Raw genomic sequence first — 25,030 nt, forward strand, 5'->3', positions numbered from 1 at the left:
AAGTCGGTTCTCTTCAACATAAGCAAATTTTATAGATGGACCAATTTTTTTATTATAAAAAATAACAATGACATTCAATAGGCTACAGGACAGCAATCATTACTGCTGTTTTTACTAATATGAACACATTATAAATACATATCACCACATAATTACATTAAAAAGTGCATTAAAAAAGAAGAAGCATAAAACCGTTATGCAAAGAAAAACTACACATTCCATACAACAATGAAGCTTATTGCACTTATACTCTGGCTGTATGTCACAAAAGGACACTTGGATGGATGGATGGATGGATGGATGGATGGATGGATGGATGGAGGATCCTCTCTTCTCTCTCTCCTCCTACTTGTCAATCTTCTGTATTTTTCTACATCCCTTGTTTAATAATGATCTTCTGCCGCAGATTCTTTGCAGTGGTGTCGGCTGGAGTCGCTGTGCCCGTGCAGGGCAGGCCGTGGGCAGTCACATACTTTTTATAGGCCTCCCGGATTATCCTAAAGGCTTGTACATTAGCGTATGGAATGTCCGTGATGGGGTCTCTGTAAAGCGCAGGCTTATGGGTAACAGGGCAGACCTCCTGGGCAGGAATTCGAGGAGCTGGGGACTGGGGAAAGAAACGCAGGAAAGATTCATCATCACTGAATGTGATGTAGGTGCGGGAGCATTTGGCAGGGTTTACAGCAGCTGTGTTAGTGGATAGGACACTAGGTGGGGCAGTAAGGGTTGATACTGACTGGGAAAGAGCTTGTTGAAGGTGAGGGCCTGGATTCTGCAGGGCATCTTGGTCCAAACTGTTAATGAGAGGTAACGATAAAAAAAAGGTAAAGACATAAGAGATATAAAGATAAAAAGGTGCACTCATTTTCTTTCTCATGAAAACTTTAACAGAATGTGTATAGGAAAATGAATTGTAGTGTCTCCCTTGGAAATAAAAAATAAATACATTTTCCATAACCATAACAATGATGTCTGTATTATTTTCTTTCGCTAATTTCATAAATAATTATAATAAATTAATTAATTATAATTAAGAGTTTAATTTATTTCTGACAGAATGATGTATGATACAGTACATCCCTTTTTAAAAGTTGTTTTTTGATTGTTTATTCTATTTATATTATACTTTAAGCATGTTTAACATGTTTGTTTAAATATAAAAAAAGATTTAAACATGTAGAACTCAACAGTACTTTTGAAAAATGTTTAAATAATGTATGTACACATTATAGTAGATACAGAAAAAATATATATACTGAGTATACCTCTAAATACCAAAAAAAAAAAAGGTTTTGACCTATTTTTAGGTCAAATGAATGAATGAAAGTATTTGTAAACATAAGAGCACTCATACTTTATCTGTCCAGTTTTAAGTGCCAGGCAATATAAAGATTAGATAGATCTTAGATAAAATGTACACCCCACCCAAGATAATGAAAGTCTAAGTCTAAAAAGAAGTCAAAAGCAAAAGAAGTATGCATGAAGACATTCAGAAAGAGATGAGTAACCAGTAAAAGTACCCCTCTACATCCACGTTTTCCTCTTTAAGAGTGACGTCCGACACCAGGGGCATGAGCACCGAGTGATATCGGATAACAGAACCCACACACTGACGCTTCATATGAACCTGTCGTTTCTTGTCTGCCTCCAAACGCTCATAGTTTTCTACAAAAAAAAAATCACAAACAGCAATTAGCATTCAAGTTTTACAGACAGAACAATTTGCAAAAGTATCAGTTATCAATTCCTCACCTAGTGATCGAAGGTTAATCTCTGCTGTGACCTTGGCTTCTGCCAAAAGTTCAGCCTGGGTCAAAGGTCGCTCATGTCTAGTACCCTTCCTTCGACGTGGGGCAACCTGCCTCTCCTGCAGCCTCAGGTACGTCAGCCGTGTGTGTTCGGTCGTGGACTGACGTACAGACTTCCTGTCTAAGACAAAAACAATTCATCAGAAATTGATTTGGATATGTTTACTAACATTCACTCTGGCTATTATCTCCAACAGTTTATGATGTGGTCGACACTTTCCAGAAAGTGATGTAAAATTGAATCATTGACAACTTATTGATGGATTTTTTTATCTTTAGTAGCCAACAAACACATTTTATTGCACTGTAAATCAACTAATTCACATGAACCAAAACAATGACTACATTGATACTTTGTTTGTGTTTTATGAGTTTAGATTAAATATGCAATCAGAGGTTCATAAAATGTATTTTTATTTTTGAAAACATCTGTTATCATTAACATCTTACTCACTTCCTCTTGAATAATGTTGTTGTGATAATGTTTACTTTCTTTACAGAAACTTTTTTTATGGCAGTCAATTCTTAAGAAGGAGGGAGGGTGAATGTGTAAAAAAACAAATACTGTTTGTATATCACTGCATAAAAATAAATCAATAAAAACTGTCAAATTTCAAGCATTCAAAATCACCTTTAACAGTTCGCACAATGCAACAAAATTGATTTAGTTCCACACATTTTTTGAGCAATGAACTGAAGTGACTTGTTCTTTCTGTTAAAGGGAAGAACAAATGAAAACATTATAGAATATACTTACACTGATCATTAAAAAGGTTGGCTATGTCACTTGCGCATGCGTGAACAAAGTGAAAGACTCTCACTCTTGCTGATGTCCTCCTGTAGTTCAGGGGGGTTGTATTTGTCGATCTTTGTCTTGTCTGTCCTCCTGGGCAGTTCAGCCAGTTTCCGTTGTTTCGGTTTTGGCCGCACCACTTTAACGGGCTCCTACACAAACACAAGGATCTGGGATTAAAAGGGGCGTAAAAATGAACATTTTGTCATTATTTACTTTAGGTACAGAATGTACTGGTCACTCTTTTCCATACGATTTCTAGCTTCTAAAAAAGATGCCAAAGAAGCATTAAACTAGTCCATACAACACACGCGTGCATTTGCATTATATATTCCCAGTCACCTGAATAACTCTCATATACCTTATAGGCTTTGGTCACCACTCTGCTCTTCCGACGTGGCCCGTCCTCCTCCTGCTCGCTGTCAGGTTCATCCCCTTCATCAATGTCAAAGTCACTGTCCACCTCATCTTCTGTTTCAGACAGGTCGCCCTTATACTCTTCATCACCTGATTCCTGCACAAATCAAGTTTTGAGGACTCAAAGTAAAAGATGAGACTCTAGACAGGTGCAAATGACTACATATTACTGCATAGATTACGTTCAATTAGAATAATTTATCATTTATTAGACTAATACATTTCTATTAAATGAATTAACCGTCAATGTAAGCATCTGATCACCCTCAAATGAGGGTTATGTCAGCCCAATTATTGTGTTCATTTTTAAAGCTGCTTTATAGTATGTTGTGAAAAGCCCTATACAGTATATGAGAGAATATATATTGTGAAAATCTCCATATACATTGACAAAAAAATAACTAAGGCGAAATATTCGAAATGTGCCCAAATTATATACAAAAATACATATATGTATTATATACTGTATGTTATAAGTTAAACTTGTTGTGTATTTTTAGCATAGGCGGAATAAATAAACGCACAATGACTCCAGAGAGTCATGGGATAATGATCTCCTGACAAGTCTCAAGACAATACAAATCAGGGTGACAGGGCACATTCTCACAGAAGCAAGTCATAAAAGTATAAATGTATTACAGTTGCGTAAAAAATGTCAACACAAGCCCACGACAAGCCGACCAGGTGATGTTTCATCACTCACGTCGTGAAATCCTCCATAGGTGGTCTTGTAGAACTCATCCTCCTCTTCTGCATCCAGCAGTCTGGACATGCGGTTTCCCGCAGTCTTTCGAGGAGCCCTGCTGAAAGCTAAACTCATCCTGACACCTAAATATATATTTCACTATCAATCAGATATGTAAAGACAATAAGATACGTATTTATAATAAAATGAATGACATGACAAGTTCAAATTGAGCAGGGTTAAATTGAGACCAGATTTCAGGATATGACTCAAATCTGTAGAGCAAATCAAAATATTACTGTATCATCAGGTTAATAAATTGAAGGTTTTCGAATTATTATCAGATCATGCCTGCATGACAGAATAAACGTTAGACTCACTAGTCTAATGTGGCATTAAGAGAGTAATCGATGTAAGAGATCTATTTCCAGACCAAACTAATAGAACTGATGAGATTCATCGCACGGCCACCAGGTGGAGACAGAGGTCGAGTGAGGACGTCTGAACTAAAGTACCCTCGTGTTAGGGTGGGAATGATTATTCAAGATGATTTTCATAAACTTTGTGACACCAGATGTCAAACGGCTTAGTCAAATGACACCAGGATAGTATATTCTATGAAATATATAGTTATGTAGTTTTCCCACACATTTTCACCAATGATTCGCCATGATCATTTTCCCATTACTTATGCTAGCTATTAATAATTTTTGAAAAGGTGTGATAGAGTGATTGCTGTTCTCCTTGTTGTTAAAGTTGTGTTCATGGATCATTAGCATTCAAGGGTCAGCAATATGTTTCTATAAATATTTGAAAAAAATAAATAAATAAACACTATTGTATCTGTCTATTTATGTGACAAAGTGGATATTTATGCTTGACGATGGTGTTGAGCATTAAAAACAAAAAACAAATTATGAATGTTAAATAAGAGAACTTTTGAACTCTGAAAACTGTTTAGTGCACTTTGTCAAATGTTGTGAACTTCATAACTCATATGTATATATCAATAATTTGCTCATTTTTAATTGGCAATGTCATTTGCTTACTCATTTGTACAAAATCTTGATGAAACCAGATAACATTTTTCAAATATTTCTGCTGTAGGCTATATATTAAACACAAACTAAAGCAACATTCTCATTTTGCCTTTCAACATGTCATGAACCAGTTTTAAAAAACTCAAGATGTTTCAAAAATGCCTTCAACATAGTATTTTTTTTTCACCCAGGTATAGAATAGCAAATGCAAGTTACACTGAAAGAGACTGATTCTAAGTTTTGCAGAACTGTGTCGCTCACTAATCGATCCTTTAAAAGTCTGTTTGTATACCACTGCAGGATAAATGTGGGACATACTTCAAATTAGCCAAAATGCTCTGGTTATTTTTTAATACATGATACGGAATTGCTGCCAAACAACGACATGCCATAGAACTTTTAAAGGCAAAATATTTTAATCAAATTGAAGATGAAAATCATCAATACAATGTCTGGGGACTTTACCTTTGAGGAGTTGAAGGGAAAATACCAAGGCCGAACCAATTTAGTGATTTAAATTTTTTGTAAAAGTCCATGGGGAAAAACAGAGAAAGGAAACTCATTACCATTTTCCATGCTGGGAAACTCAATTCAATACAAAACAACAACACTTTGTCAAACTGCCTTCCTTTAAATGAGATAAGAGGTACTCATTTTACAGGGCTGGAGAGTTAAAATACCTTAATTAATGGTATTTTGGCAATGATTCAAATAAACTTGCAGATTGCAGGAAGAATTCCCTAAGAGGTCAAGATCATGTGAATGCCATGGTTCTGTACTTGTTTTCCCATTCCTGGTGTGGGAAAGGTTAAAGTACACGTCTATGAAAGGCCACCCACGCAGATCTCTCTCTCTCTTTCATCCACCCACCCACACACACACACACACACACACACACACACACACACACGAGAATTCCTAAATCCAAATTTCCTTTGATGGCTAACAGGGACTTTAACAGAATAGGCTTATTTAAAGTATGTAATCTACCAAAATGGTGCTTGTGGTATTTTTTAATCTCTGAATTTAACATAGACAATACACTTTTGCTAGTCGTGGAACATAATGAATGCAGCACTGACAGAACACAATTGTCCATGGAACAAAGCTGCAGTGTGTGTTCTGAGCAAACATTCAATGTCATTCCTTCTCAACCCATTTACATTCATTTGAAAACCAAAGGTAAGACACATGCATGCACACCCACAAACCCCATCCTAACAACAAAGTTTACATTCTTTAAACGCTTTAATTTAAACACTTGGTGTGTTAAAGGACAACTCCGGTGAAAAATGAACCTAGGGGTAATTAACACATGGTTACCGAGTCGATCATTCCCTGGGATGCGTTTTCATGAAAATCGAATGTAAAGAGTTGTATCTCTAAAAACAGATTAGCTCATAACACTAGTATATGGGGCACAGAGTAAGTAAAAGTAAATCGCTAGTTAATACCACTAACAAGGCTCAAAATAGCCTCACACTAACACGGTAGCATAATGAAGGTCCCTACATGCAAACCGAAGCATTGAGAACTTTGTAAGTGTACAGACAGTTTAATAAGAAGATACTTTATAAAGACAGTACATTACGCGTTTACAGACAGGATCCATCTTGGAAAACAGTCTGGTCGATAGGAATTACGTTTGTGAAATCTAACGTAGCACGGCGTTCGTGGCTCGATTAGTCGAGACTGTTTTCCAAGATGGATCCTGTCTGTAAACGCGTAATGTACTGTCTTTATAAACTATCTTCTTATTAAACTGTCTGTACACTTACAAAGTTCTCAATGCTTCGGTTTGCATGTAGGGACCTTCATTATGCTACCGTGTTAGAGTGAGGCTATTTTGAGCCTTGTTAGTGGTATTAACTAGCGATTTACTTTTACTTACTCTGTGCCCCATATACTAGTGTTATGAGCTAATCTGTTTTTAAAGATAAAACTCTTTACATTCGATTTTCATGAAAACGCATCCCAAGGAACGATCGACTCAGTAACCATGTGTTAATTACCCCTAGGTTCATTTTTCACTGGAGTTGTCCTTTAAGCCATAAAGCAAGTAGGTTTGTTTTGACGGTGGCATGCATTCAATTCCTCCCACGCTGAAGGTTATTTACATAGAGGTGTGCTAGCATTGTTTCAGTCATAAGGAATAAGGAAGATGATAATTCCGGGACATTCCTCCGAGATATGGAAATGGAATGCAGATGTAAAGCTTCTCTCTTCCAGATTACAACGATTTTTTGACTCAGAACATGAAGTTGTACAAAAAGTCCTAGAATCATAAAACAGCTGATTCTAGAATTTCTGTGTTGAGAATGAACAGGTTTCGGTTTTTAAGAAAGAATGCCGATGCCGTCAATGAGAGCTTTGTGCTCAGAATGGTGTTTGGTTTCTTTTTTCTTTGATGTCTGGCTTTAGTGTTCCCTGTTTCTTTCTCCCTCTCTCCCTCCTGCAGTCTCTGTAGAATACAAAAAACATTTGTGAAACTGAGAAGGGACACGCTCATTCACAGAAGAAATCAAAGCGCCCCCAGACAATATTGCATTGACATTAGTATAGCGTTTACAGACTGGAGTCTGTTTGTTGTTGTTGTTGTTGTTGTTGTTGTTGTGCGGTACAGAGCTCAAAGGCTCTATCGTAGGCTGTGTGATTGGTACCATATGAAGGGCGTTGTTGTTAGGGCCACTGAATACAGACATTATTCTGAGGGCTTCAGTGGAAAATGATCTCACAATATTGGAATGTGAAAACACGCCGCTGCTGGGAAGTGAGGTTTGTGGGGGTGTTACATATCCCCCCCCCCCATCCCAAACCCCCCCCGCCCACACACACACACACACACACACACAGGCATCTGGAATGTAGACCACACGCCACTAAAATAAGAGGCAAGACTTGGTCAGAGGAAATGATGAATCAAATGAACATCAGATAGAAATAGTGGGTAAAAAACTCTCCTTGTGTTCAGCGTTAATCAGTGTAGAGAACATTATGTAATGAGTACAAAAAATAGTCCAGTTTGACTTGTTTGACCCAATTAGTATAGGAACAGTACATCTCAATGGGACACGTACACGTATGTTTTGAGGTATTTGGGTTGAGTCTATAAATTAGGTGTAGTCTGCTTTTGTTTGACCTGTCATCTCCTTCTGCATCACTGTCCATGTCAAAAGCATTACATCTTGACATTACGTAAGGCCAGGGTTCTGTTTGGGCATGTTAGACTGGTGTTTTGACCTCAGAACAGAATGTTCTTGTCTGAATCCATGGTGACGTAACGTCTCAGACGTCCAGCCCACCGCTCACATCATGACCTCTTTTTGCTAGAAGCAGAGAGAAGAGTAGGCCTTTTGATAAGGGGATCAAGAAAAAACAACTGTTTGAATATGTTATGTAAGTCCCTGTGGAATGTACTGTTTCTCTAGAATATATAGTGTCTGACAGCAGTCCTCTGGAACATTGTTCACTACTATTCTCCAAAAAAAAAAAAAAAAAGTTCAAGACATAAGCATCAGTGTCTTGAAATGACAGAAGTGAGTCATTAGCACGTATGAAATACGTGGAATTTTTCAAAGATAGATTTTTTCAAAAATAGATTTTCAACAAATGGTGAAAGGAAGTGCATTCAACCTTCAGGGAATGTTGATTGTCAACCTCAGGTGCTTAAACTTACTAAAATATTATGTGAGGTTTGCCATTTTTTTACCAATTTAGGACATAAATACAGTTTAAAACCTAGTATGTACGTTGTTTTTAATAGATATTTTCCAGCAATAAAAGCACCAAACTAAAATAGACAACACAAAAACAGGGTGGCAAATTTAGTCTAAAATTAAACTGTTACTCAGTTGGAGCTATAGTTGGTTTGTACAGTAGTTATTAATAAACTCACTCTAGCATTCAGGTTTGGGGTCAGTATTTCAAATGTTTTTTGAAAGAACTCTCTTATGCTCACCAAGGTGGCATTTACTTCCTCAAAAATACAGTAAGAACAGTAATGGCTATTGTGAAATATTATTAGGCTACACTTTAAAATAACAGGGTTTTTTTTAAAAATATTTTAAAATGTATAATCTAATGACTCACTCTTCAGTGTCACATAATCTTTCAGAAATCTTTCTAATATGCTGATTTGGTGCTCAAGAAACATTTCTAATTTCTGTCAATGTTGAAAATGTTGTGATGCATTGGGCCCTATATCTTGCACCCAGCGCAAATGACTTTGTACACCGACGCATGTATCATTCCTATTTTGCACCCGACGCACAGCAGACTTTTCCCTCCACAACGCGCAAACACTTTGCTTCTCTTATCTGCACAGATAATTTGGGTGGGTTTCTCCCATCCCCATACAATGTCACTTCTCTGTCTTTTACGGCCCTGACGAGAACGTCGGTCTCCACGGCTGTGAACCGCTCCTGGCAAATCTGCCATTATAATAGCAACCCGCCATGGAACAAGCGCGTCTGCTTTTAAAGGGAATGCAAGATGACGCTCTGATTGGTTTACTTCACATTACACCCAAACCACACCTATGAGTAATGTAGATAATGTAGAACCATTTTAGATTACGCCCAGAAACTTACTTGCGTTTCGCTTTTGCGTTTCAGATCGTTAAAATAGGGCCCTTAATATTTTTGTGGAAACTGTAATTCATTTTTTCAGGATTATTTGATGAATAGAAAGTTTAAAAGAACAGAAATTAACTGAAATAAGTCTTTACTGACACTTTTGATCAATTTAATACATCCAGTGGGACACAGTTCATAAATGGCAGTGACATGCTTACTAATCATTAAAATGGTTATGTGACCAACTGGAGACTATAGGACAAAAATATTTGCACACTTAATTACATCTCTGAGAAAAAGGGAAAAAAACACATCACTGCAAACATCTGAACCTGCCAAGCAAACTCATTTACCAACATAGCATCACTTTGCTCTCATAAATCTTGGTTAAATGATACACCAAAGTGTGAAGCTATGCCATAAATCATATCATAAATCATAAATAAACACCACCACATGTGACTAAAAGGTGGGCAGTTAAAATGACAAGACATACCTCAAACAAACATGCATTGATACACACACACACCCCGTACTGACAATACAAAATGTACTAAAACACTTTATGTTCTTAAATACACAACCTGCCATATGTGTTGCAGTTGATTGTGTGAACATAAGTTAAACCAACAGTGCAACATTTTAAATGTCTTCACAATGCACCAAAGGGATAAACTGACTCGTTTGTATTAAGATATGATTTTAATGTTTACATCGGTTCAATATGCACTTGGTCCGTCAAATTTTCCTTCAGGCATGTAACAAATCCACATTATCGTTAAAAGGGTGCACCGCATGCCAATCATACTCATGACTTATGAGAATAATGTTTAGAGGCAGGTACCATAACAAAACTCAACTCCCACGAATCCTTCATCACCCAGAACGAAACTATGAAAGGCAGTAACAAGATAATCTTTATGCATGTCTCTGCATGCACTTATCAATCAGTGTGTGGTGTTTATCACATTTTGATATAAACAAATTCTGACAATACTTTAAAACTTTGTGATTGCCATTTCTTCTTTTGACATGAATAGTATCTAAATGAGTCATTAATTGAATATAACAAATTTGCATTCTATAAAAAGCTTTACACCGAAGAATCTGACCAGCTATTTAGCAAGACTATGCGAGTAATGTGTTTGACAATGATGATGACGAACAACAAGACAAAAGACCGAATGGTGGAGTCACACAGGAAGTACGTCCTATTTTGATTAAAAAAATCTATACTATAGCAGCCTTAAAGGGATACTTCACCTATGGAAAGATGAATGTGTATTTAAAATGGGTCATTTATGTTGAAGAAATGTGAAATTATTTTTGAATTTGGAGCTTTCTAGACTGAGAAAAGCCAGAAAATGTATTTTTGGCTTATGTGGATGAAAGACAACAACTCCCAGAATGCACTTGCTTCGCTGCCCTAGGAGGCCACTCCCAAGCCACGCCTACCGGTAAGAGAGCGCAGTTAAACAAAAAGGCTAGGCTACTAGTGAGTCTCCGTGACGAGTCTGCCCGGGATTTCGAGATGGCCCAAAATGTCCGGGATTCGGCTTTTGCGTTCTACAGTCGTCATTCATTATGTTTACTGTGGCGAGCAGGACGAGACTGAGGGCTGTGGGAGAACGGCGCAAGGCCGGTGGCGTGATTACTGATGAGCGGCACCTGTGAGACGCACCGGTCTCATATCTCTCATGGAGGAGCGGGAATTTTCTTAGTAATGTTAAAACGCACATCAGCCGATCACTTGTTTAGCGTTCATGTAAACACTACATTCAGATTCACCAATCGGAATGAATTCAGTTAGATTGAAACAAAAGGTATGCATGTAAACAATGAATGGTGACTGCAGAAAGCAAAAGCCGAATCCCGGACATTTTGGACGATCTCGACGGCCGGACATGTCCGGGAAAAAGAGGATGGTAACCCCTACTACTCAGCTTTCTCCACAGAACAAGAGCCTGCTAGCTTAGCTTCCAAAGAAAGATGGCTGACACTATGCGTACATTCTGTGAGTGAGATCCCACCCTCTATGGGCGGGTTGAAAACATGCGGGACAGCCCCTACTACTGGCTGTAGTCTTTAGGCTCTGGCCAAAAAATCCTCCGATGGCGCGAAATTACGATTTGTGCGTCATCGGAGGATTTTTTCCAGACAAAAAATACATAAATCTCTCGTCTCAGGGGGATATGAGGGTGGAAAGCATGGTAATTCGAAAATACTACAGGTTTTCTAATAATACAAAGCTTAATGCTAAATCCTGAAGTATCCCTTTAAGCAATGAAACAAAAACAAAAAGCAAAAGTTTGCCTTTTGAGATTTCTTGTAGTTTTAGCATGTCACTGCCAAGTTATTGTCTGGCAAAACCCCCTGTTGAAGCAGCTAGCTTTTATTTCCCAGAAAGGTGTGGGAACAAGATCAATGAATGCCGGAACATGATGACATCAAAACATCAGGCATTGCTGCCAACGGATCGGACTATGCCATACGGCATGTTCAAAAACAAACACGACAAGCTGTGTCATGCTGTAGGTGACATAACAACCACTGTATAACTACAGCAGTGTGGCTGCACTGTGTACATTGCACATTTCTGTGGGGTTAAGAGAGAGGAGCATTTGAAACTTTGAAAGATATTGAGATGTTTAAGGTGAAAATGACAACAAAGCCCTGCCTGCTGGAAATGTGTTTCTAAGTAACTGAGCCCTGCATGGGAAAAAGAGTTCAGAGAGATCAACTGAAATAAGAGTCGGTCGTGGGAACAGAACAGCGACAAGTTCTCACGTGTTTATAGTTACTGTCAAGTTCGCTGTCAAGGTCAAAGTCAATGTCCTATCAGAGTATAAATAACTTGTACTCAATGTTATTTGGCCATTCTTACAAGAAGTATTTAAACCATGACCATTTGAGAATCCATCTTTTTTTCTATGCATTTGAGGGCTAGAACGTAAACACATAAATTGTTGTCATTTGGAAATACTTTGATACAAATGAATAAATACTAGACATTTACTTAGTGAGCGCACATTACTAGTCTGTGTTCATCCAGAAAAAAATAATATATTTTTAGTCAAAATCTGAAAATTTGCTTTCTTTCTGAAATGACATTCCTTGTCTGATAATGTCATTTTGATGGACTGGGAACATCGTATAACCACTCCCCTGGTTGACCCTCAGTGAGCTAGAGATGGAAAGGAGGTGTGCTAAAATCAAGCCCCGCCCTTTATTCAATATTTTGGTTCACTTTGAAATATGTCAGAATTCTGAATTTGGTTGCAATGTCCAGTTCATGCTAAAAAAAAGTCCAGTATGATGTACAAAATATTCAGTTGTGCAAGATACACACTGCAACAATATTGCATAATCCCTCTGAGGTATTTTCTTTATAGTGTAATACATTTGTATAATTATATTTTACTTTTATATTAATATGTTTGAGCCCCATACATATAACCATATAACCAGGCAGAAAAATGTACAGCAAATGTATATCATTTTAGTTATATACTATAGATTTGTTTTACCATACCTAACATAAAGCATAATGAGATCATATTCCAGCATGAACATTTAACCTCTTTAATCTGATTTGCCAACAGTGCATCTGAGACTATAATGTTATCTGACATTCCTCCATTCACGTTGATACGGGGATCAAGAAAAAACAACTGTTTGAATATAAGTACTTGTGGAATGTACTGTTTCTACATGCAGAATATTTAGTGTCTGACAACAGTTATTGGAACAACATTGTTGGAATTTGCGTAGGTATCCAAACCTGCAATAGCAAGTTTTTGGAATGTACAAAACCCCTATTTGATGGCAGTGTTTTTGCAACAGAAATGTTCAATACAATGTTGTATATTGATATATGGATGAGTAAAAAAATAAAACTAAGACACCTGCAAGCTGCACAGAACCTTTGGCCTAATTTACAACTGTATGCAGCATGCAAAGCAGCTGACAGGTGAAAAATTATCCCTTTATACTGTGTTGTGCATGTGTTTACATTTTATTATCTGCAACATAAAACCTCCATCTTCTGAGGAGTTAGTCAAAGTGAAAAGTTTATTTACATAAATTGATTCATTTACATTTCTTCTCAGGCAAAGTTTTCCACACCCTGGAACAAACATGCTGCAGCAAGACACTTTTCATGACACTTTGCATTTTGGCTGCATTTACAGACATGCATGTGTATTTTGACATTCACAATGCAAGAATTATAAATGTATAGACACACAAAAATAATAATAATTATCTCGCCCACCAGAGATGCATCATAATTATAATTGCAAATAATTTTATAATAACTTCCTGGATGTAAATGGGTGAGGTTTTGGCTGTTTCCTCATTCCTAAAAGCTACAGAAGCTGCAAAGAGAATCAACAATCTTTCTATTCTGCATACATTAGACATGATTAATTAATTAATAAAGAAACTTGATTTTCCACTAAAAATGACAACATCCCAGCTAACAAAATATGTTCTAAGAACACTTTGCTAATGTTCACATTAAGTTATAAAAAATATTATTTCTGAATGTTCCATCTTCCAGGTTTTTTTTTATTTTATTTTTTAAATGTTTTTCTTGGTTATGCAAACGTTAAGGGAACATTCCATGCTATAATTTGCAAATATTATTAGAATGCTACTTTTTTAGCACATTTAGGCTAAAAATAAAAACATTAAACGGGCATTCAACTACAACGTTTCAGAAAGAAAAAAAGTTCACTCCATGAACTATGTTATCATGCTTTTGTTCAGTTAGTTTCAGTTTTCATGGATTTTTGGTTTGTTTTCATTCCTTCCTGTGTTCCTTTGTTTAATTTTCAAGCTTCTCCTTTGTTTATATGGTTACAGATTATTAGTTCGTTGGGTTCAGCTGTGTTTGATTAATTATCTTGTTTGAATCTGCACTTAAATTTCGTTCTCTCCTCAGTTGGTTATTGTTTGTGTGTCTGTGTTACACATGCTGTTACGTTTTATCAACTGGATTAAACCTCGTTTATATTTTGAATCTGCCTTCGTCTGTCTTCAGCTTGTAACAGATTTCTGTGCTAATATTCTGCAAACATTATTAAAGACCATATAACTTTTAATGAATATTCTTTAAATGTTTCATAACTTTGAGAGAACCTTGAGAACGTTAGCTAAAGTTCTGAGAATGTTACTGTTGGGATCTGCACTGTAAAACCCAACAAGTTAACTCAACTCAAACCGATTGAGGAAACTGATTGCGGCAAACCATTTAAGTTTAAAAATAAATACATATGAGTATTGTGAACTTATATATATTGAGGACTCAATATATATAAGTTCACAATACTCATATGTATTTATTTTTAAACTTAAATGGTTTGCCGCAATCAGTTTCCTCAATCGGTTTGAGTTGAGTTAACTTGTTGGGTTTTACAGTGTGTTTCTCTATTTTTATATGAAAGCATGATAAAAAAAATCCAGAAATGTTCAACCTTTAAAACAGTAGAAAGGAGAACTCCACTGATAGAGAAATTCCAAAGGACTGACTCCATTTCCCCTTAAAACAAAAAAATTCCAGTACTTCATGATTACCAACTGTTTTGATTTGATGACTTGTAATAATTAATTAACCTTTATTTAACCAGGCAAGTCACTTAAGAACAAGTTCTTATTAACTTGTAAATAAATCATTACACAGTTTGACTCTTAAACATTTGATTCTGATTGGACAGTTTGGGTAGTAAGATTAAAAAGATTTAAAAAGATTTAAAAAGACCTTACTAGATAGATCAAAGTACAAGCCACATTCAGAGTGTCTATATGGACTTAAACATCTCTATGATGTCTATTACTGTTTTAGGGCATTCAATCATCTTTTTTATCGTTTGGTCGATCGTATAGGAGCAATATGCTCTAGGCCCATCTTAATCTGCAAAAATTATACTCTCACAAACAGAAACCTGTTTTAACAACTTACTATGATATATATAATACACCCATGTAACATTTTATTCATAGACTGCAAGACTATGTCCTTTCTTTTGCATTTGCAGGTCTGATCAAAGAGTAATGCAGTTTTGTACAGTGGTAAAAGTACCAAGAGGTTATCATCCCTTATCGGAATCTTATATAAAGAAAAGTGAAAGTAACTTGGGTACATTTCTACTTGGGTGAAGGAATTTACCTACGAGCATTGGTGTAGGAACTGAAATGTAACGCGAAAGCAACTCAAAAAGAAAAGAGGACTGGACACTACTATTGTTTTAAGAAAAAATCCTGAGATAAAAGCAGACTCATACGAAATATACAGACTAAATGGAATAATGAAGTGCCATATTATAAGGACATTGTGGCATCACACAATATGTTATGTTGAATTATTATAGAAAAACTGTTAATTAATAAAGACTTCAACAGAAATTACACTTATGGTATAACAACCAAAATATTTTAACTCCTTTTTTTCATAATTGCTATGCTCTAGATAGAGTGACTTTTTCTCAAACCTGATGTCAAAAAGTCAAAAAGTCATACAGCTGGAGTTCTAAAAACATATCATAGCCTATACCGATTGCACAACATTTCTGACCACAACCTTTACACAACACCAGTCAGTCTCATAGTCGGAGCCATTAAGTTATTTGACAGTGAATGTGTGGCATATGTCAATAACACTCTGGCCTTGTTCAACTTACATTTTGCAGTCTAAACATAAAAACAGACCACATTGCCACTTAAAACTAGTCAGGACCTGCTGCCTGTTGACCACACGTCATTGAATAAATCCTCATGACTGTAAACATGGTGACTTTAGAGTAAAATCTCTACACAAACATACTGGTGTCTAAATCCAAGAAGTGGTTTCCATGATGGCAATACCTGACACTCAGTATTTCTCAATACTCTTCTATGTAAATAGTTGTTTTAACCACTAGCACAGGAGTTCTCAATACTAACACATGAAGACAACAGATAGCTTATTTAAAAGTTGCATCTGATATATATTTCAACAGCTATAATTGGCATTACCACAAAGTACAAAATGCAACAGTTCCAAATGTTCAAAATCTGTTTCTTCTCAAATATAATCACAATAGTGTACCATCTTTGGTGTAAGCTCTCCCAAACAGAGTAACATCTTTTGGATTATGCATTTACATGTGCTTGGAATTAATGATCCAGGACGGAAGCCTCCATAAGAGGAAAGAACGTGAGAGGGCCAGAATAAGGGAAATCAGATCAGATAAGGAGATTTTATTTAGGCTACATAATGAATGTCGGCAGTCTTCTACATGTGACTTGTGAATATTTGCTCATTTGTTTGTGTATAAAGCAAGCAACACTAATTGCAAGACGCAATTCAGGCGACTCAAAGGCAACAGTGAGTCAGGACAATCTTTTTTCCAGTTATACACTGACTAATATAGACTACACTGGGAATTGTTTAACCATTTAACCAGAAGATTAATTATTTGAAATATTTATTAAATACATAAATTACACATTAAAAATAGTCACCTGAGGGGTCAGAGGTTGGCACACACTTTTTGATTTTAGAGCAGTTATCTTTATGACAGAATGTGGAAGTGACGTGTTTCCCTCATGGAATCATGCTGTAGGGGAAAGGTCATAGACCTGATGATTCAGCAACGACCTGCCATGACTAGTAGAATTTTTCTTTCACCAAGATTACCATACCATGAAAGCTACACTGGGAACTTAATACAAAAAGATAAGGAAAACCTTGATAAAGGTAGCAGGGTAAATGATCAAACAGGTCCACTAGCTTCCCGGCAGAACATGTGATGGGATCACTTGGACAACACTTTATGGCCAAAGTTTAAAATGCATGATATTTAATGACTGAAATAACTGTTCTTGAGGAAACACTGCTTCACACAATAAACACAGAAATATGAGTATAATAAACACTAGAATACAAATCAAAGATGACAATAAAGATTGCTTAAGATAAAACAACTTTTATTTATACATCAAATGTTTTCTATAAAGTGCTAGCCTACTATAGGTATTTTCTGCCTGCTTAATTTAGACCAGGGGTTTTCGAGTTTTTCAATGCCACGAACCAGCAAATATGATCATTCTCATGTGAGGGATCCCATCTTGAAATTTAAAGGTGGGGTATGTAATTCTCTTTTTTGGCCATTTTTTCAAAATCACTTGAAATCCTATTCCTAACCCACTTACAGTCACTGAGTTAGAAGCACTGAAATGAAAATTAAGCAATTTAATCATCTGTGGAACGGGCAGGACTCGAAAAACTCCAGCCAATCATTTCCAAGACCACCTAGAATCATTGGACAGTAAGTGCGTCAATCAAATGGTCGTACCATACCCCCCTCCTCCCATCCCCCTCATGTTCTTTGAATGGGTGGAGTCAAAGGAAAGAAGGTAGGACCATTTGAGTTGTGTATTTTCAAAATCTGCCGGCCATTTTGCAAATCACATACCCCACCTTTAAAAGACGATTATATGCCTAGTTAGTTAACTGGCGCAAGGATGATGGGTCATTAAAGGCGTAGTTTACTTTAAAATGAAAATTTCCCCATGATTTGCTTACCCTCAAACCATCCTAGGTGTATATGACTTTCTTTTTTCAGACGAATACAATCGGAGTTATATTAATAAACACCCTGACGCTTCTGAGCTTTATGGCAGTAGATTGTAAGCAACCATTGCAACCATCAGATTTAAGCTCAGAAAAGTGCATCCATCCATTATAAAGGAACTCCGCCTGGCTCCGGGGGGTTCATAAAGGCCTTCTGAAGCAAAGCGTTTAAAAAGTTTGTATAAGAAAAATATTCATATTTAAAACGCAAAGTAAAATTCTAGCTTCCGGCCAAACGCAGTTGCGTATAAAGCACAACTTACGCAACTTATGATGTCGGAAGTTGCATAGTGCGTCATGGTGTAGCATAAATATCAGCAGTACTTCACATTTACTCGCATAAGTTGCACTTTACACTTAAAGTCGAATCCGTATTTTCGTTTGACCAGCTAGTTATTTTACTTTATAAAGTTTTAAATATGAATATTTTTCTTACACAAACTCATCGTTTTGTTTCAGAAGGCCTTTTATTAACCCCCCAGAGCCATGCGAAGTTTGTTTATTATGGATGGATTCATTTTTTGAGCTTCATAATAATGATGGTTGCAATTCACTGCCATCATCAAGCTCGGAAGCGTCAAGGTGTTTATTAATATAACTCTGATTGTATTCGTCTGAAAGAATAAAGTCATTTACATCTATAGATGGCTTGAGAGTGAGTTAATCATGGGGTGATTTTCATTTTAAAGTGAACTACTCCTTTAACCTCATGTGGTGTTCGGGTCATTTTGACCCGGAGAGAATTTTCTTTTACCCCAAAATACTAGTTAATGTTATCGACTTGGACTGAAACTTAGTGACTTTATTCACAGATGGTATAACTACTTCTCAAATGTTTTTTGACAATTTTCTTACTTTTTTAGGGGGGATTTTGTCACCTTGTTCCACTTGTGGTCTTCCCGGTCAAAAATGACCGGACTACAAGAAATTGCTTATAAATCACTTGTTATGCAATATTATCACCCAATATTGGATTCAATCTTTTTGTCAACTTGTTCTCTTTCAATTAGGACTGGTTTTATATTTCTATTTGCATCTGATTAATCGTAGGCCTCATTTATTTGACAGTAGGCATCTCATTTTTTGAGTAAAAAAAACATTATTTTTGAATAATTTTGGAAATTTTAAATAAAATCTGAAGAAAATTGGCACTGTTGATCACACTAGTCTACTTTAATATTTCACCAGGAATTTTGTTTTGAAAAACTTTTATTTTGTACAAAATGGCACATTGTCACACTTGTGGTTTTCCCGGTCAAAAATGACCGGCCTACAAAACATTGCTTATAAATCACTCTTTATGCAATATTATCACCCAATATTGGATTCAATCTTTTTGTCAACTTGTTCTCTTTCAATTAGGACTGGTTTTATATTTCTATTTGCATCTGATTAATTGTAGGCCTCATTTATTTGAGAGTAGGCATTTCAATTTTTGAGTTAAAAAAACATTATTTTTGAATAATTTTGGAAAAATAAAATAAAATCTGAAGAAAATTGGCACTGTTGATCACACTAGTGTACTTTACACTAATAAATGCCACCTAGCTGCGAAATAAATAATCATAATATTTTTCAAAACTATTACCTTGATCAACTTAAAATAGGTGTCATTTGAAAGCTTAGAGTCTGAAATTTACAATGAATGTAGCCAATTTGATAAACTCCTAAGTAGCGCTGAGTTATTTGCTGATAAATAGAAAAAAACAAATTCATAATTTATAAACTACTTTTTTGTACTACATTCAGCAATATGTCAAATACATCATACAGCTCAGATAGTCCTGTGTCATATGTCATTTGAAAGGTCTCAATGAGTAGAATACAGCAAGCATAATTGTTTCAGGCTTTTTACTAAACTTGAGCGAGGTTTTTGTAAAAGAAGCCCTTCAAGAGACCCATGTGTAAACCATATATGGATGATGGAATCATGCTCCGATTGTGGAAAATGACACATCATTATTTACAGCAGATGCTTACAATTAAAATGAGTTCAAACAATAACATAATCCATCACTCAGAACTAAAGATATTCCTCATGGAGTTCTAACACAAAAAATACCACAGACACACAGACTCACATAGCCAAGCAAGGTAGCTTAGACTTGGCCTTTTTACTCGTATCTTCATGAAACATACATCGATCATGAAAAATGACACATCGTTATTTACAGCAGGAGCTCACGATTAAAAAGAGCCCAAACTCAATATATTCCATCAATAAGATCTAAAGATATTCCTCATGGCGTTCTAACACAAAAAATACCACAGATGCACCTAGCCAAGTATATACTCATGAAGCTCTCACGTTTGGTTTTCGCTCATAACTTCACGAAGCATGCACAGATCGTAGAAAAATGTACATCATTATTTTCAGTAGACTATCACAATTAAAAAGAGCCCAAACTCAGCATAATCCATCACTCAGATCTAAAGATATTCCTAATGGAGTTGTAACACACAAACCCCCACAGGCGCTCACAGAGCCTTGAATATAGATGTAGCCTAGCACTTATGTCGCGTTTTAACTCATAACTCAATGAAGCATGCATAAATTGTGAAAAATGGCACATCATTATTTACATGAGATTGTTAAGATTAAAAAGAGCCCAAACTCACCATAATCCATCACATGCACATATGTGTACATAAACAATGAACATGCTCCTGAAAACTTTTCAGTCTCTCCCATTCACTTTCAATGGCCCATTGAAACAATGGCCCTCAATGGCCCAGTGGAACACCACAAGTGTAACTCTGTGCCATTTTGTACAAAATAAAAGTTTTTCAAAACAAAATTCCTGGTGAAAAATTAAAGTAGACTAGTGTGATCAACAGTGCCAATTTTCTTCAGATTTTATATAATATTTCCAAAATTATTCAAAAATAATGTTTTTTTTACTCAAAAAATGAGATGCCTACTCTCAAATAAATGAGGCCTACGGTTAATCAGATGCAAATAGAAATATAAAACCAGTCCTAATTGAAAGAGAACAAGTTGACAAAAAGATTGAATCCAATATTGGGTGATAATACAACATAACAAGTGATTTATAAGCTATTTTGTGTAGGCCGGTCATTTTTGACCGGGAAGACCACAAGTGTGACAATGTGCCATTTTGTACAAAATAAAAGTTTTTCAAAACAAAATTCCTGGTGAAATATTAAAGTAGACTAATGTGATCAACAGTGCCAATTTTTTTCAGATTTTATTTAATATTTCCAAAATTATTCAAAAATAATGTTTTTTTTACTCAAAAAATGAGATGCCTACTGTCAAATAAATGAGGCCTACGATTAATCAGATGCAAATAGAAATATAAAATCAGTCCTAATTGAAAGAAAACAAGTTGACAAAAAGATTGAATCCAAAATTGGGTGATAATATTGCATAACGAGTGATTTATAAGCAATTTTTTGTAGGCCGGTCATTTTTGACCGGGAAGACCACAAGTGTGACAATGTGCCATTTTGTACAAAATAAAAGTTTTTCAAAACAAAATTCCTGGTGAAAAATTAAAGTAGACTAGTGTGATAAACAGTGCCAATTTTCTTCAGATTTTATTTAATATTTCCAAAATTATTCAAAAATAATGTTTTTTTTACTCAAAAAATGAGATCCCTACTGTCAAATAAATGAGGCCTAGGATTGATTAGATGCAAATAGAAATATAAAACCAGTCCTAATTGAAAGAGAACAAGTTGACAAAAAGATTGAATCCAATATTGGGTGAAAATATAGTATAATGAGAGATTTATAAGCTATTTTTTATAGTCCGGTCATTTTTGACCAGGAAGATCCCGGGGGTTATAGGGTTTTGAACACCACACAAGGGTTAACGCAGCTGATGATATTTACCGCGTTAACTACTTGGCACAAGCTGATTGGTTCATGTCGCATCTGCAAGCCAATGAGCTTGCTGCTCACAACATTAAAATGGCTGCCTGGCATTTCGGAGTTCCTCCAAAACCATACACCTTCCCCAGCTCCACCTGAATAGATCTGCAATGGGTAATTTATGCTATATATATATGCTATTTGTGCAGCAGCAGTATATGTCTAACATAATCACAGCAGCGTATCAGCGTATGTGTTGGCAGTAGCAAGTTCCTGTACTTTCTCTGCAGCAGCAATAATCGACCACCAGGACCAAATACATTAACATTGTCATAACCATTACCATGCTAAAATCTTCCGAGAGTTGTCACAATAGAAATATATATAAGTATAAAGACCCAATTTATACTGTCGAAAAATGTATATTATAAATGTAAATTGTGTTATATAGCGTTTTTCTATTATACTGTTATTTGTATTATTTAAATCAATTTTATTGTATATATTTTACAAATGTTATTTACTTTAATCAAATGTTTTTATTTATTCATTTATATATTAATATTCTTTAATTTTAATCAATTTATTTGTTTATCTAGTTAAATAGTTTTATTTTTTTATTATTTATTTAAAAAAAAAATTACACTGCTTTTCTCTAAACTTTTCCATGGACCTCCTAGCATTCTCTGGATCCCTGCTTGAAAACCCATGCTTTAGACAATAATGCATGCTCCTCCTCCTATTGTTCCACATTCACAGACGTCAATAGACAATAGGCCTGCATCAAACAAAGCAGTTTCTAATAATAAATGCAGTCAGGATATACATTGTTTGGACACTCAATATTTATTTGTACATTTTTTCTTTACATTATTATGCTCCACTGGATTTTTATCCACACCAAGAAGTCTTATCTAACGCAGCAGTCTAGAATGTTTGGTTCTGATTGGCTGATGGGCGTTCTAATGTTTTTCAAATAACAGCAAGGCTAGTAGTTTCACTCTTGACCACATTACAGTTCCATATCACGTTGTCAATGTATTTCAGTTATTTTAAAGAACCAACACTGACCAAGCAAAAATACGTCTATCACAAATGAGTGGCTTTTAAGATGTCAGTTTTGTAATACTTAAAAAAAATTAAATAAATAAAAAACAGGTCCAGGACTATAGCACAAGACTGTACAGATTAGTACATGTGTTATCACATGGCTTTACCTGTATTCCACAGAGTTTAACAGTCATGAGCCTCCTGGCTCAGGTAACCACAGCAGGTGAACTGGAGGATCAGGTGAGGCCCTGTGTGTGTCATTACCATAGTCCTCATTAGACCCCACGGGTGGCCTGTAACCAGACACGAAGCCAATCTGAGCAAATAAGCATACTCACAAAAATATTGTTTAGCTTAGCCAGAAAAAACAACTACAGACTTCCTAATGAAGGACTAAAACATTTTAGGACAGGTGTTTTTGTCAGCAGATTCTTTTTTTTTTACAATAGTTAAAGAAGTTTTAAGTAGACTAAATTGTTTTACATCCTGCAAGCGGATATCATAGATCTTGCAAAAAAGATGTTATATGTTATGTTGATAAGGAAATTCCTGGTTATAGGAGTTAAAGTGATAGTCCTAATTCTGTTATGTCACACTAAACCGGTTTGAATTTCATTCTTCTGTGGAAAAATGTATACGAGTTGTTGGGGGTTCATGAAACTCAATAGGGTCCAAGTTGATTTGGTCCCCATTGACTTTCATTGTAGACAAAAATTTAAACCATCTTCATATAATCCTCTTTTGTGTTCCACATTGGAAAGAAAGTCAAACCTGTTTGGAGCAACATGACAGTTAGTAAATTATAGAATTTTCATTTTTGGATGAATTACCTCTTTAAGGCATTCGTTTATTTCTTCTCTTGCATAAGTTGTCAAATGTGGGAATGCTAATGAAACAAACTATTTCCACAGAAAACTATTTCTACCCTTCAACACAGGATTGAGCACACCTGTACCAGGTGTGATACATAACTGTCTCAAATACATCTCTCCCAGAGCAGGATATATCAGACTTTTGCTGTATCCCTAATTAACCACACCTGAACCAGCTAGGTTTTCAGGATCACTGAAAAACTTCCAGGCAGGTGTGTTACAGCTGAACTCTGCAGAAGGGTGGCCCTCCAGAAGCAGGATTGGATACCCCTGCTGTAGAAATACAAACCAAGCATGTTCTCTGGCATAGACGTTCGTAGACGTCAAAACATCTTCCCTCTCATTGGACCCTCACTGGAGATCCATTGCCTTGCTCGTGTTTCATGACTTTTCCAACTGGCCTTTCCATATAACAAATTTATGACACACACATGCAAAAATATTAAGATTTCCATTTTGCTATGGAAACATTTCCTGTGCCCTTTTAATAGGCAGTGGAAGTCATTCATTAAGGAAGTGGAAACAAGCCACTAACATCTGATTTCATTCAGAGGGATTTGATCCAGAAATGTTTTTGAACGATGTAAACTGCTGAAGTTTTTTGGAACTCCATGTGATTTTAAAACCATAGTTATTCAGCATTAAAACATGACTCATGGATACGGAAGTGTAAAGTCAACAAAGTAAATCACACGGTTCTACCGTGTGTCATAGCGTTAACAAACATTACTTCCACATTAAAAAAGCAAGCCAAACTGGCTACATCCAGCGCCTTCAGGCAAAAAGTACAGCAAACGAGATTAAGAAATCAATTGAGAAACTTCTCTGTATAAGGAAGGATCAGAACATGATGACGAATACGAGTCATGATTTTAACACCTTCTACAGTTAAAAAGCAAAAGGAATTTGTGCTAATGTATGTTGCGAAGAATAATCTCAGCCAGACTATAGTACAAAAATTTTAATTCTACTTGAGACAAAACCAGATTAGAGTTATCTGACGGTCATTCACATTGGCTGAGAGGTTTGGTTACAGTAGTGACTTGTGATGACAGCCAGAAGGATGGCAAGGGGTTTGTATATTTATAATGAAGTATTAATATGCTTGGGACCACTGAATAGACAGTGATTCAACAAGGTGACTAAGCAACACAATGAACTCTTTGAAATGAGATACATGTATGAATGGTATGCATCAATGAGTTTCATTGTGCCAATGAGTTTCACTCTGACAAACCTCTTAAAACATTTCCGCAGCACAGTGCAACTTCATACCAAAGGCTGAAACGAGACTACACAGGAAATTTAACGTCTTTGGCAATTTACACAACTCTGCTGC

The 25,030-nt window shown here is 35.9% G+C and overlaps 2 protein-coding genes across 5 annotated transcripts in view; one reads left to right on the plus strand and one right to left on the minus strand.

Annotated features, from left to right (window-relative positions):
* Positions 1-39: 39 nt before the first annotated feature.
* Positions 40-23,645, minus strand: vps72b (vacuolar protein sorting 72 homolog b). 3 transcript variants are annotated; one of them, XM_084089054.1, is made up of 8 exons: positions 5,209-5,330; positions 3,722-3,846; positions 2,963-3,115; positions 2,630-2,753; positions 2,440-2,520; positions 1,753-1,929; positions 1,521-1,665; positions 40-794 (listed from the first exon to the last, which is right to left on the minus strand). In XM_084089054.1, the coding sequence occupies exons 2-8, from the start codon at positions 3,836-3,838 to the stop codon at positions 371-373; spliced, it is 1,221 nt and encodes a 406-aa protein (XP_083945180.1). In that variant the 5' UTR covers positions 3,839-3,846; positions 5,209-5,330; the 3' UTR covers positions 40-370. The 3 variants fall into 3 exon arrangements, with proteins under 3 accessions (XP_083945180.1, XP_083945182.1, XP_083945181.1); XM_084089056.1 differs by lacking the exons at positions 3,722-3,846; positions 5,209-5,330 and adding an exon at positions 22,987-23,645; XM_084089055.1 differs by lacking the exons at positions 2,440-2,520; positions 5,209-5,330 and having other exon boundaries at positions 3,722-4,366.
* The window catches only part of hormad1 (HORMA domain containing 1), a 35,177-nt gene continuing 15,951 nt past the window's right edge, over positions 5,805-25,030 (plus strand). The window contains exon 1 of one of the 2 annotated variants that reach the window (XM_084089059.1): positions 5,805-5,925. The gene's annotated coding sequence lies outside the window, so the exon portion shown is untranslated. The remainder of the gene's footprint in view (positions 5,926-25,030) is intronic. The other variant, XM_084089060.1, reaches the window with a different exon arrangement.

Source organism: Abramis brama (assembly GCF_963993115.1).
Source record: "Abramis brama genome assembly, chromosome: 17".
NCBI classification, from domain to species: Eukaryota; Metazoa; Chordata; class Actinopteri; order Cypriniformes; family Leuciscidae; genus Abramis; species Abramis brama.

Coding starts and splice junctions, on each gene's coding strand:
- vps72b (XM_084089054.1), bottom strand. CDS start 3,838: ATGAGTTTAGCTTTCAGCAGGGCTCCTCGAAAGACTGCGGGAAACCGC. Junction 2,754..2,962: donor TGGTGACCAAAGCCTATAAG/GTATATGAGAGT, acceptor GTGTTTGTGTAG/GAGCCCGTTAAAGTGGTGCG. Junction 795..1,520: donor GAAAACGTGGATGTAGAGGG/GTACTTTTACTG, acceptor TCTCATTAACAG/TTTGGACCAAGATGCCCTGC.